General features: G+C 43.5%; 1 protein-coding gene across 2 annotated transcripts in view; it reads right to left on the bottom strand.

Annotated features, from left to right (window-relative positions):
• nin (ninein (GSK3B interacting protein)) overlaps positions 1 to 12138 on the bottom strand; it is a 47220-nt gene that overhangs the window by 31213 nt on the left and 3869 nt on the right. For both annotated transcript variants that reach the window (XM_063184324.1, XM_063184323.1), the window contains exons 2-3: positions 4046 to 4255; positions 1206 to 1344 (exon numbers count right to left, since the gene is read on the bottom strand). In XM_063184324.1, the coding sequence (XP_063040394.1) occupies positions 1206 to 1344; positions 4046 to 4234 (328 nt within the window). In that variant the 5' untranslated portion in view covers positions 4235 to 4255. The remainder of the gene's footprint in view (positions 1 to 1205; positions 1345 to 4045; positions 4256 to 12138) is intronic.

The following is a 12138-nucleotide window of genomic DNA, read 5'->3' as shown; positions in this document are numbered from 1 at the left end:
AATTAAACCCCCCCACCCCTTCCAGGACACTTGTTAGCATTTCCACTCATCATGGTCCCATGTGTTTCATACTCCACACTTTGACTATGTTACAATGGTTCATCACACTAACATGACCACCTCACTCCAGCAGGTAGGAGCAATAGGCCGCATGACATGAATAGGCCATGGATTTATTTACACCAATAAGGACATGACCTGATCCAAACCTAGCATGGCATCCAAGTGCACCCAGAGGGTGGTACACTCTGAGGAATATTTAAAGGGGCACAGTTGAAAGTGCTTTAAGCACAGGACCTTATTAGATCTTAATCCTCTGCGAAGAGAATCTTAACCTGGTCTCCCCTCCCTTCAGCTCCCTTGACCCCCCTCTCTCCCCAGACGATCTCTAAGCTAGCATGTACGCTATGGTGCCTCCCCTGGGCTGACTGGCTGTCTCTCTCTTAACGACGAGTCGATTTGGGATTTAAATGCGCTGTGTTCCACCAAACTTAATCACAGTCCTCGATGTGACTGAAATGGACCAGGACAGTACCCATGCATGAACTACATTTAAATCAGTCACAGAGTCGCAGGACATTTCGAACAAGCCATATCCAGCCCATGGGCAAGTAGTTGAGTAGGCCCGGACTACGGCGAGTCAGCGGTTCAAGGAGGAAGTGAGGCTATACTCAACTGATCTCAGCCTCACCTTTTTGGGGACCAAATTCACCTCATCTAGGTTATGCAATTAGTATGTCGACTCATGTCATGTTTGTGCAGACCTTAGTGCACGTCACTGCAAATGTTGCCTCAACCTGCACTGCCACCGCAGTCATAACCATTCATATCCCCTTTTGCCCATACTTGACCGTTTGTCTGGACAAGGGGGGGGGGCATTTCTCGAAACCATAGTTGCTAACTGTGCTAGCTACTTTGTGGTTTTCAATGCAATTTCCCATTGGCAACTACCGAAGTTGTTAACTGATTAACAACTACACTTTCAAGAAGCGCACCCAAGAGTACGTGGTGTCCACCAGAGACAATTGAATGAATGGAGTTCAATGGAAAGTCACGCCAATTAAGGAGAGCAGACTTGATCCCACTTCGATGCATTGGTGACTGGCACGGGATACGATTTAGCTTACAAAATTCAAAAGCTTTGCTTGCATGTCAACTTTATCGTTTGTCTGGACAAGAGAAGCTAGGAGGGTCCACTGCGTTACCTGGTGCTGATACGGCCTCCGTTGTTGTCATCACTGCTGTCCTGTCCATCGTTTCTTCGCTCTCCATCCCTGAATGCCCAGCAGGACCAGCAGCAGACAGCACCAAAATCAGTGCGTTCTTGAACTGTTCAAAATCCACCTGCAAGAGCACAGACATGGAGCATGAAGCTACCAGGCAGCAAAAGCAAAGGAGACGTATGGTTTTTATGTAGCGCTGAGATTTCGATGCCCCCACATCCTGGAATCTTTCCCACCACAACGTCAAAACTAGAATACCTCATTTGCTATGATCAATTAAATGTCAAAAAATTAATAAATCAAGTAATGTCAAAAAATACATTAACTATACATCTCCTAATCCAACACATCAAATGTTTTCCCTGTTATTTTCTCTCTCTAATCTGTCTTTTTTTAACATTTTATGTATGCATATATTTACTTTGCATCATACTTCTTTTTACCTTTATTTGTCTTTATTGTTCGTTTTGGCCAAATTATATTTTGGACATTTTCATTTGCACCTCGTCTACATTGTGAAAGAGGAATACCCTCTGTGAGTATAAATAAAGGTCTCCATTCCATTTGTTTCCCAGTTCCAGATCTCCAAAGAACTCTATGGTAACCTGTTACTCGGCAACATAGGCCACAGCCTTCATAACAACAGTGTCCAGCAGATAAGGCCAAATACCTTATGGCAGGCCAGATATCATAAAATGTCTACGTGTTGCTGCCTAAAATATAAGAAATGGTCAAGTGTGTGTGTGTGTGTGTGTTTTGATGGTGGGAGTGTGGCTTAATAGGGGAGTGGGGCAGAGGGCAGGATCGAGAGCAGCAGCTGTGTGCTTGCCTGCAGCCTGATGCATATTCACATCCTTTGTGTGAGTTTGCCATTAAGGGGGATGGGGCAGAGTGTGTGTGTGCGCGTGTGTGTGTGTGTTGAGGTGGGGACAAAATGGGCACTTCCATCAGCTCACCCATGTCTCCATTCTCTCCGTCTCCACACACATGCACATGCACACGCACACGCTCACGCACACGCACACACACAGACACTTAAAAAAAAATGTTTGAAAAAATGACTGGAAGCGGAAATCATTCCCATATGTACCATAAATCCCTTTTGTGTATTCAATTTCTTTGTGTTGGTGCATACGTGTGTGTGTGTCTGTGTGCATGTGCCTTCAAGTGTGTGTGTGTGTGTGTGTATGTGCGGAGGGGGGGTCTATAAGAGTCAGACCTGTAGCACTTAAGCAGCATTCTCTCTAATCAGTCTCCTGCTCTCTCTCCCTCACACACAGACACACGCCTGTTTGGCTCGTCGCTGTGGCAACAACAGGCACCTGGGATAAGAGCGGCCCAAAGCCAGCCCTTGCATCTGCAGAGATAGAGCACTCGAGACACTCCTCCATGCTAATTTCCCCCCTCTACACGTTCTCCCTCTCCCCTTCTCTCCTGCTGTCTTTTTTCCATGTCTGTGACTTCCTCATGCCCACCCCCCTCTCTCGTGCCCTGTCCATTGCCACCGTTTTTGTCTTCCAAGAAAAATTTTTTTTCAACACCATTTGTTCATGTTCTTATGATGACTGTGGAATGAACACAATAAACCTAAGCATGACATTGGCACAGAACTATTTAAGCTACAAAGATGCGTACATGAGTTGGCCTACTAGGCTAATGTGCTCTAAAGCAGGCCTAGCAGGCAAACACATGTAGACATTGATCTTTGTACACTAATTAATATTTAATTGAAAAATTTCAATGAGTGCCTCGGATATCCTTGCCTTAAACAACACTCACATAAATCAACCACCACAAGTCGAGAAAAAGGTCTTGATGAGCACAAGTAGAAAAAGGTCACCGCTGACTCCAAAATCCTGTTTTTGTATTCTAGTGAATGTTGTTTTGGAGAGCCTGAGTTCCAGCCTGCCTTAATTTTCCTTCTTTGAATGGCGTATACCAAAAGCTGCTTTGGTGGTCTGAGTAGATCTCGATACATAGCCGCTTGATTATGCCACCTAATTAAACACTTGCCGGTCTCCAATGTACTCATTGTTTCCGAGTGCACGTAACAAGATTAAGTACGTAAAGCAGCAGATGAACGAAAAAGCCCACTGATTAAAATCACTGTGTTTCAGTGGTCTCCAACGATGGGGGCGAGTGATTTAAGGGAGGCCCTATTATTTGCAATGCAGTACTTTTACTTAACAGTAACAGACCAACATGTTCCCTCTAGGATTAAAGACATTTCTTTAATCTGCTAGAAGGAGGTTTGCGGTGGCCTTGCAAATGACTCAAGAGGCTAAGGCACTGATTGTAAAGCTGGGGACCCGGGTTCGATGCCGGCCCAAGGCGGCTTCCCGATCATCCCCCATCTCTCTCTTCTGCTTGCTTCCTGTCATCATCTCACACTCTCCCATCAAGAAAAGGCTTAAAACACCCTAAAAAATATTTTAAAAAGGTGGGCATGTTTGTCAGCTATACGTTTGTCAACTATACTGTGTAGAAGGATGTTGTTAGGACACTTCCCCGTACGAGTCAGCTGGTCGCTGGTAGTAATTTGCTTGACATTTTTTTCCCCGATGAACTCCCCAATGAACAGCCGTAACAGAAACACATTAGGTAAGGAAGACACATACTTGATCAATTAGATAGCCCAGGGTCTGCAGCAAGATTTCCCTCTGATGGTTTTTCTAATCTACTCTACCAGAAGGAAGTTGACACCTCCGCAACCAGTCAAGTGGCCCTGGGTTTTGTTAGGTCAGGACACTTACCCAGCCAGCAGTGACCTGATGCTGAGTGCACACCAGGCTTTTAAGCAGGGCATATTTTAGGACACTTACCCGTCCAGTGACCTGGTCCTGGGTGTACACCAAGGTTTCCAGTAGGACGGGCTCGGCGTCCTGCAGTTGCAGGGCCTGGCACAGGTCGGCAAGCTCCTCAGGCGTGAGCGAGCCGGCGCCACTGCCATCGAAGCTGTGGAAGAGCTCCTTCAGGCGCTCCTCATACAGGTCTTGCTGAGACTCGTCCATCCCATAGGACAGCTCCCTGCCCTGGGGGAAACACAGGGGACAAGATAGGGGAGGGGAGGGATTAGTTATGGATACCTGGCCTTCGGTATGGGTGTGGGTATGGGTATGAATACGGGTAATACGTCAGAATAGGGTTCATATTGTCTGTACATGATGATTCATGCTTAATTCATTCAATAATTCATTCACAATTCATGCTGCCCATTCAGTAATGTCACCATTTCATGAATACTTACCACCAGCATCAAATTCTAAGTATTCATTATGACAGGAAAAATTGCACTTTTCATACATGAAAAGGGGGATCCTCTCCATGGTCCGCCATTTTGAATTTCCAAATTTAGCTGCAAAAATGACTATCAGTAATAAAGGCCATATTGGCAGTGAACAAGATTTTTGTGAGTGCAAACATCAGAAATGATGGAGTTTGAACACATATATAATAATACATATACAGTCCCAGGAAAAAGTTTGTACACCCTTTGAAATTTCTTACCTTTCTGTCAAAATTGGTCATAAAACATGGTCTGATCTTCCCGGAAATCACAATAAGGAACAACCAGAGTCTGCTTTAACTAATTCAACCCAAACATTTACAAGTTTTCATATTTTCATTGGCCATAAGATGTAAACATTCACAAGACAGCAAGGCATAAGTAAGTACACCCTTGCATGAAATAGGTTTTAACCCTAAGTTAGTCGCAATAACCTCAACCAGATGTTTCCTGTAGTTGCAGATCAGATTAACAAAACAATCTGGATGTATCTGGTCTCCCTCTTCTTTAGAAAACTGCCTCTCGTCAGCAAGGTTTGTGGGATGTCTGGAGTGCATAGCTTTCTTGACTTCATGCCATATAATCTCAATTGTTTTTTGTCAGGGCTTTGACTGGGCTATTCCATAATGTGTATTTCATTATTATGAAGCCATTCTAAAGTCGATTTGCTTCTAAAGTATGGGTTGTTGTCACATTTCAGCACCCATCCTCTTGTGTGCTTCAACTGTGTGACAGACAACCTCACTTTTTTCTGTAAAATATCTCGATAAACTTCTGAGTTCATTGTTCCACTGATAATAGCAAACTGAAAAGGGCCTGAGGCAGCAAGGTAGCCGCATATAATGATGCTCCCGCCACCATACTCAAAGGTGGAGATGATGTTTTGGTGAAGGTGTGGTTCTCCAGTTCTCCTCCAAACATGACATTGTGTGTTCCAATGAACAATTCAACTTTGGTTTCAACGTTTATCTACAGAATATTTTGCAGTAATTCTATGAAGCATATAAATGCTTTTTCGCAAACCTCAAAGGTGCAGCAATATTTTTTTTGGACAGAAACCCCATTAATTTTAGATTGGCAGAATGAATCCCATTTTTAGCTATTCTTGGTTACATCTCCTCTTCTGAGTATGGTGGCGTGAGCATCATTATATGCGGCTACCTTGCTGCCTCAGGCCCTTGACAGTTTGCCATTATCAGTGAAACAATGAACTCAAGTTTATTGTGATATTTTACAGAAAAAACGTGAGGAAGTCTGTCACACAGTTGAAGCACACAAGAGTATGGGTCCTGAAATGTGACAACAACCCATACTTTAGAAGCAAATCGACTTTAGAATGGCTTCATAATAATGAAATACACATTCTGAAATAGCCCAGTCAACGCCCTGACAAAAAACAATTTAGATTATATGGCATGAAGTCAAGAAAGCTATGCACTCCAGACATCCCACAAACCTTGCTGACGAGAGGCAGTTTTCTAAAGAAGAGGGAGACCAGATACATCCAGATTGTTTTGTTAATCTGATCTGCAACTACAGGACAAGTCTGGTTGATGATATTGCAACTAACTGAGGGTTAAAACCTACTTAATGCAAGGGTGTACTTACTTATGCCCTGCTCTCCTGTGAATGTTATGGCCTTATGAACAATAAAAATATGATAACATGTAAATGTTTGAGTTGAATTAGTTAAAGCAGACTCTGGTTGTTCCTTCTTGTGATTTCCGGGAATATCAGACCATGTTTTATGATCAATTTTGACAGAAATGTAAGACATTTCAAAGGGTGTACAAACTTTTTCCTGGGACTGTATAATGTCACTTTTACAGGCAAGTATTATCGGGCAACATGTGATCTTTGAAATAAAGTGTTACTGAAATATGTAACACACACACACACACACACACACACACACACACACACACACACACACACACACACACACACACACACACACACACACACACACACACACACACACACACACACACACACACACACACACACACACACACACACACACACACACACACACACACACACACACACACACACACACACACACACAAAACAGGAGCAAGATGGGATGGGGATTATTAAAGGCACTGGGAACTGTGAGCACAGAAAACAGTGAGAAAAGCATGTGTTGCTGAAACGCCTGTTGCTCTTGAGAAAGTCCTTTGTCAGACTTCGTGTCTTTCTTTCAACCTGTAATCTGCACGTCCTTTCTGTCCATTCTGGCCTTAAATAGATCCAAAATATTTGACATCAATAAAAGCACTGAACGAGGCAATGCAAGTCCTACAATTTTAATGTTTCCATGTTGCTTGTTTGACATGTCTGTCTGTGTCTCATGATTCGTGTGTAGCAGGCTGTGATTGTGCTACAGATCCTGTTGCCCCAATGGGGCAATCAAGTTTCACTAGACTAACTAACTAGCTAGCAGCTACTGCAGCTAACTAACGTAACTAGCTATTTTTTCTCCAGTGTGCAAAACAACCTTGCTGCTTGAACTGTTCTCTTGGTCTCCACTCAACTGGTCTAGTACCAGCACTTGGGTACTGGGCCAGCCCATTGGATGTGGAAATAAGATGGGTTCACACACACACACACACACACACACGCACACGCACACGCACACGCACACGCACAGACACACAGACACACAGACACACACGCACACGCACACGCACACGCACACGCACACACGCACACACGCGCACACGCGCACACACACACGCACGCACACGCACACACACGCACACGCACACGCACACGCACACGCACACGCACACGCACAGACACACAGACACACAGACACACAGACACACAGACACGCAGACACACAGACCCAAAGTCTTGGAACATTGTTGAACTAAATGGTGAAACACTAAACTATCAAAGTTTGTGCCATCTCAACACATACATTAATCTGAGTGGTTACAGTACATTTCTAAAAGTCACGGAATGACAAGCAGGTCAGATGAGTTGGTTCATGGAAAAAGTATACAAATCACCAAAATCCGACACAAGAGGTTTTCTACTGACAGCAATGATCGGTTTGTTAGCACGTCTTAGCAGACCTTCTCACTGAACTGTGCTCAGAACCAATCCAAATCCAGGCCACAATTTGCTTCTCCCCACCCCATTGGGCGCATATGATGCCTATGTACATATCATTACGGCTTCATGTATGTACATGCATATGCACCTGTGTTGCCTACACACATTGAACATTAGTGATGGGGTCAAGACATAGCAAGTGAACACATGAGGTCCATGATGCCAAAGTGCACTATACAGACATAACATCGGCTCCAGTCCAACTACAAAAATAGATATGGATTGTCCAACAATGAAGCGTCTACCTGGTGCCATGTGCTGCACATAGCCACATGCACTTAACAGACCTCACACCTCTGCAACACATTAGACTATTAAGCTTGATGTGCAATCATTTGACTAGCGCTTTCATTCACACATACTGCACACAAACTAAAACATTTTATAGACATACACAAATAAATGCATGAGCTTGTGCGCACACACACACACACAGACACACACACACAGACACACACACGTCAATAAGAAACAAAATACAGATCCATATTGAAGGAAATCTACCATAATAGTATGTAGACTACAGCAATCACTAAAATGTCAACAACAATAAGAAAACAGACGGTGTTTAAGAGCAGACATATCTCTTTCAAAATTTACTTGACTTTAACATTGTCCCCAATTGGCTATTAGGCAGAGGTGTTGGGAAGTCTAGATACAGGTCCTAGGCTGCACAACAGCTAGAAAACTGAATCCCTGTGTCAAGCATCCACAAGTGGCTGACACTTCTTTAGTTTGGAGTGTGCCTGAGCCACCCGACACCCAATCCAGACCCAAATCTCCAAATTCTATCCCCAACACAAAAAACGCATTATGCGTGGTGTGAAAACCGTTCTGCCCTACGAATAGCAGTAGCTATAGTATTGCATTACAAACTGCATTTGGAACACATGTTACTTGTTGTGACCAAGTAGGCATGTAAAAAGAATAATCCACGGACTATGTACAATCCTGAAGGCATTGTTCACCTTCTCAATATCTGCACAGTTTGCCAATATTTAAATACTCACAAACAGGAAGGAGACCTCCACATCCAAACAATCTGGTCCCAAAGTACGCTTCATCTCACAGCCAGCGCAAGAGTCCACTTGTATCAGTACATGTGAGTGAATGTAAATGCAAATATGATGACAGAGTCAGACACTCTGCTTCTTCTGATCAAGCCCCTGCAGTTATGTCCTTCCTCGTAGTGTTAATATAACAACAATGAATCGGTGTGCGAGTGTATGTGTGAGAACAATACCCCCGTTCTCCTCGTCTCCTTTGCAGTGACGAGGGCACAGCAGACTTATATAAGCTCCTTGGCATTTGGAAAAGCATTTTGGGAAACTCTTTAATAGCCCAACGCAGCTTTCGTAATGCTAGAGGTTTAAGGCCTCAGTTGCTGAGGACACAGACTCAACATCTCCAGGGCTTCGACGCTAACTTGTGTGCTCAGTCACTGGCCACTGAGGCTAGACTCAGCATCTCACTAGCCATTCAGTCACAGTTTTTAAGGAGTTATTTTTCCTTTACCCAGTCGGTGAAGTACTAAAACTAGTTTTCTGCGTAAAAGTAAATCCAGGCAAATAGAAACTGGGTACCCTAGAATAGCTTACCGGCCAAAGTGGCAGTGACACAGAAAGGATTACTAGTAGTCACAGCCAATTTTTACCAGTATGGTTGGCAGCAGGGCAGGACTAATGCACAGGCCAGACATGGCTGCAGCCTAGGGGCTGTGAATGGCAAAAGTGCTGGATCAATAATTGCAGAATTGTGATAAGAGGAGTTATCAGTCTTGATGATACACATTCCTGGCTCAAAATTATGACGGCGACTAAGCAGTTTTATTGTTGAATTTGCATTCTGGAGGGGCCAACAGCAACCTGTAGCCTAGGGGCCCCATACAATATTAATGTGGCCCTGGTTGACACCAATGTCAAGCCATGTTGCCATCTATATTGCAGGTGAGGGGAATTCAGTCATGGCCATTTTGGAAAGCACATGAAGATGCAAGGACAGCTTTCCTTCCATAACAATAAAACCAAGTAAAGGCAGATTTACTTCCTGAAACACTAGGCAGTTTGAACCACATTTTCATACCTAACTAATGTTCCTCTCTGATCTGAGATAAGTTGAGTACCTCTCAGGTGTTTGTACATGCATCAATCAGCCTGGTGCACATGATAGTTGTTTGTTAGCATTTAGGTTAGCTCAGCATAACATCGATGACCACTATGCTTTTAAAAAGGACAGGCTATGTCATGTTACAAAAGCTGTACGTGACAATTTTCCTCGTGAATGGGAATGGAAAAGGATGGGCATTCCAGCTTCTTTCCATTCCTAGTCTTCTTGATGCCACCACTCCAACACTATGTCGCCGTCCCGTTTTGCCACGTGCTTGCGTGTGTGTGTGTGTGTGTGTGTGTGTGTGTGTGTGTGTGTGTGTGTGTGTGTGATCTGAGATAGAGAGTAGGGGGGAAAGCACCGGGCACTCCGCTGTTTAAATCTGACGGAACTGTACTGTTCAACTCTTGAGACAACTGTCAAACCGTCACACTGTCTCTGCTGCACTGAACTCAACCCATGCAGCAAGAGACTAGACAAAGTTTGTTGTGAACATCGCTGAAAGTGAAGCAGCTCAACATTCACAATGAATCGTGTCGAAAGATTAAACACTTTTGGAGGATGGTGGAGCGTGATGTAAGCACGATGTTGGGTACACCACTAGATTTTGACCCACTCTGTATGCTACTTGGTATTTCAAATTGCTCTGTCAGTGACAAATATAAGGGGAAACTGTATAGAATGCTATTTTTCTGTGCTAGAAAATGCATTTTGTTAAATTGGATTTCTGATAACGCCCCTTCAAGGACACAATGGCATAATGTTATAATACAGTATGTATCACTGGACTATTTGACATGCAAACTGCAAGAAAAGGACAATATATTTCGCAGAATCTGGGAACCGTTTATGTCCTTCATAGGCATCAACATTGAAACCATACTGATCAGAGGCTTCATGTGACAATAATTACAAAAAAAGGACTTGTATCCAGTTTTATTGTCTTACTTTCTCAATGTTTTTTGTTTGTTTCTTTTCCCTCTGTTTGATGTCGTCCAAGGAATACTGAGCCAACTTTCTGTCTGTATGTGTATTTAAGTATGTGTGAGCCGAGTCTTGTTCTGCATGTTCTTGTTAAAATCAATAAAAATAATGATTAAAAAAAAAAAAACATTCACAATGAATAAGAATTTATCTTGTGAAAATAAGCATCATGATACATTGTCACAACGTTTTCTTGCACACCCCTAATTTCGAGTCTAGAATGCAGGCATGTGTAAGGCTCATAAAGGTTGGAGAAGGCTTCACCCAACTATTTTGTCTTTTTTTTAAGGTGCTGACCAAAATATTGCAAAACTGCCAGAACGCAGAAACACGGCTGTGTAATAATAAAACAAATTTAAGCATGGTGTGACCTTTTCTCACTTTCCAGGCATGTGTAAGGTGGGTCCAGTTTCCAATGAGTCAGTTCTCCCTTCCCTTTACAGCCAGCCAGCCAGCCAGTTACAAACAAGTGCATTGCTCATCCGATCAGTCGGTAGGCATGTGAGAGATGAACATTGAGGAACAGCCCGAGGCTGCAAGGCTGGCTTTGTTTTTAATAGCCAATTGGAGTATCAGAAAATAATACTACTGTTCCACCAAAAGATGGTAGGATGGTGAGGAAAACAAACATGCTCTTCACATTAGCAATGATACAGTGGCAATTATATTTCAATCTGTAACGGGTAAGGCTGAAACAACAGCTAAACATTCATTCACAGCAATGACTTGATTTGGTTTCAGAAAAAGTCAAAATTCTCTCATATCTTTGAAATCAATGTGTCTGGTTAGCATAGTTCTACATGAACATGGCTGAAGTTTTACAAGCACATGTCTCAGATCAACCTACTTCAATAACAAAAGGAAAATCTAGATTAACCATCCATGAAAAAATGACTGCAGCCATAGTGATTTTCAAAAGGGTCATAAACAAGGTTTACCTCCACCACCACGCTGCTAAGCAGGTCATGGATACTGTTGCTGTGCTGTGTGGCAAGCTTATCCTTGGTCAAACACCACAGTCATGCATTCTGAGCAGCAAAGCAGCACTTCCCTCATTTAGTGCAAGGCCTTAAAACGAAAGTCAACCATACACCAAAGACAGAGAGCATAACAATTAAAATGGGACCTACATTTCATGGCAGAGACGCGAGAGGTGCCGTCCCCTCCCTGACCAAGATGTGTCCGTCAGTGTGCAGTCAGTCAGTCAGTGGTCAGTGGAACACGATGGCACTGGACCTTGTCTGCCGTGCTGACCACAGGTCAGCTAATTGCCATCAAACAGGGCTTGGGCTAACAGGTCCTGACAGGGTCAATTAAATAGCTAGTTAGCCTGTTAGCCAGGGTAATGGCCACACAATTGTACAGCATGCTAGCCAGGGCAAGGGGCACACAATTAGACAGCTTGCTAGCCAGAGC

This window comes from Engraulis encrasicolus, chromosome 19 (assembly GCF_034702125.1).
Source record: "Engraulis encrasicolus isolate BLACKSEA-1 chromosome 19, IST_EnEncr_1.0, whole genome shotgun sequence".
Taxonomy (NCBI): domain Eukaryota; kingdom Metazoa; phylum Chordata; class Actinopteri; order Clupeiformes; family Engraulidae; genus Engraulis; species Engraulis encrasicolus.
Note: the sequence above shows the minus strand (reverse complement) of the source record. Positions and strands in the feature narration are given on the sequence as shown.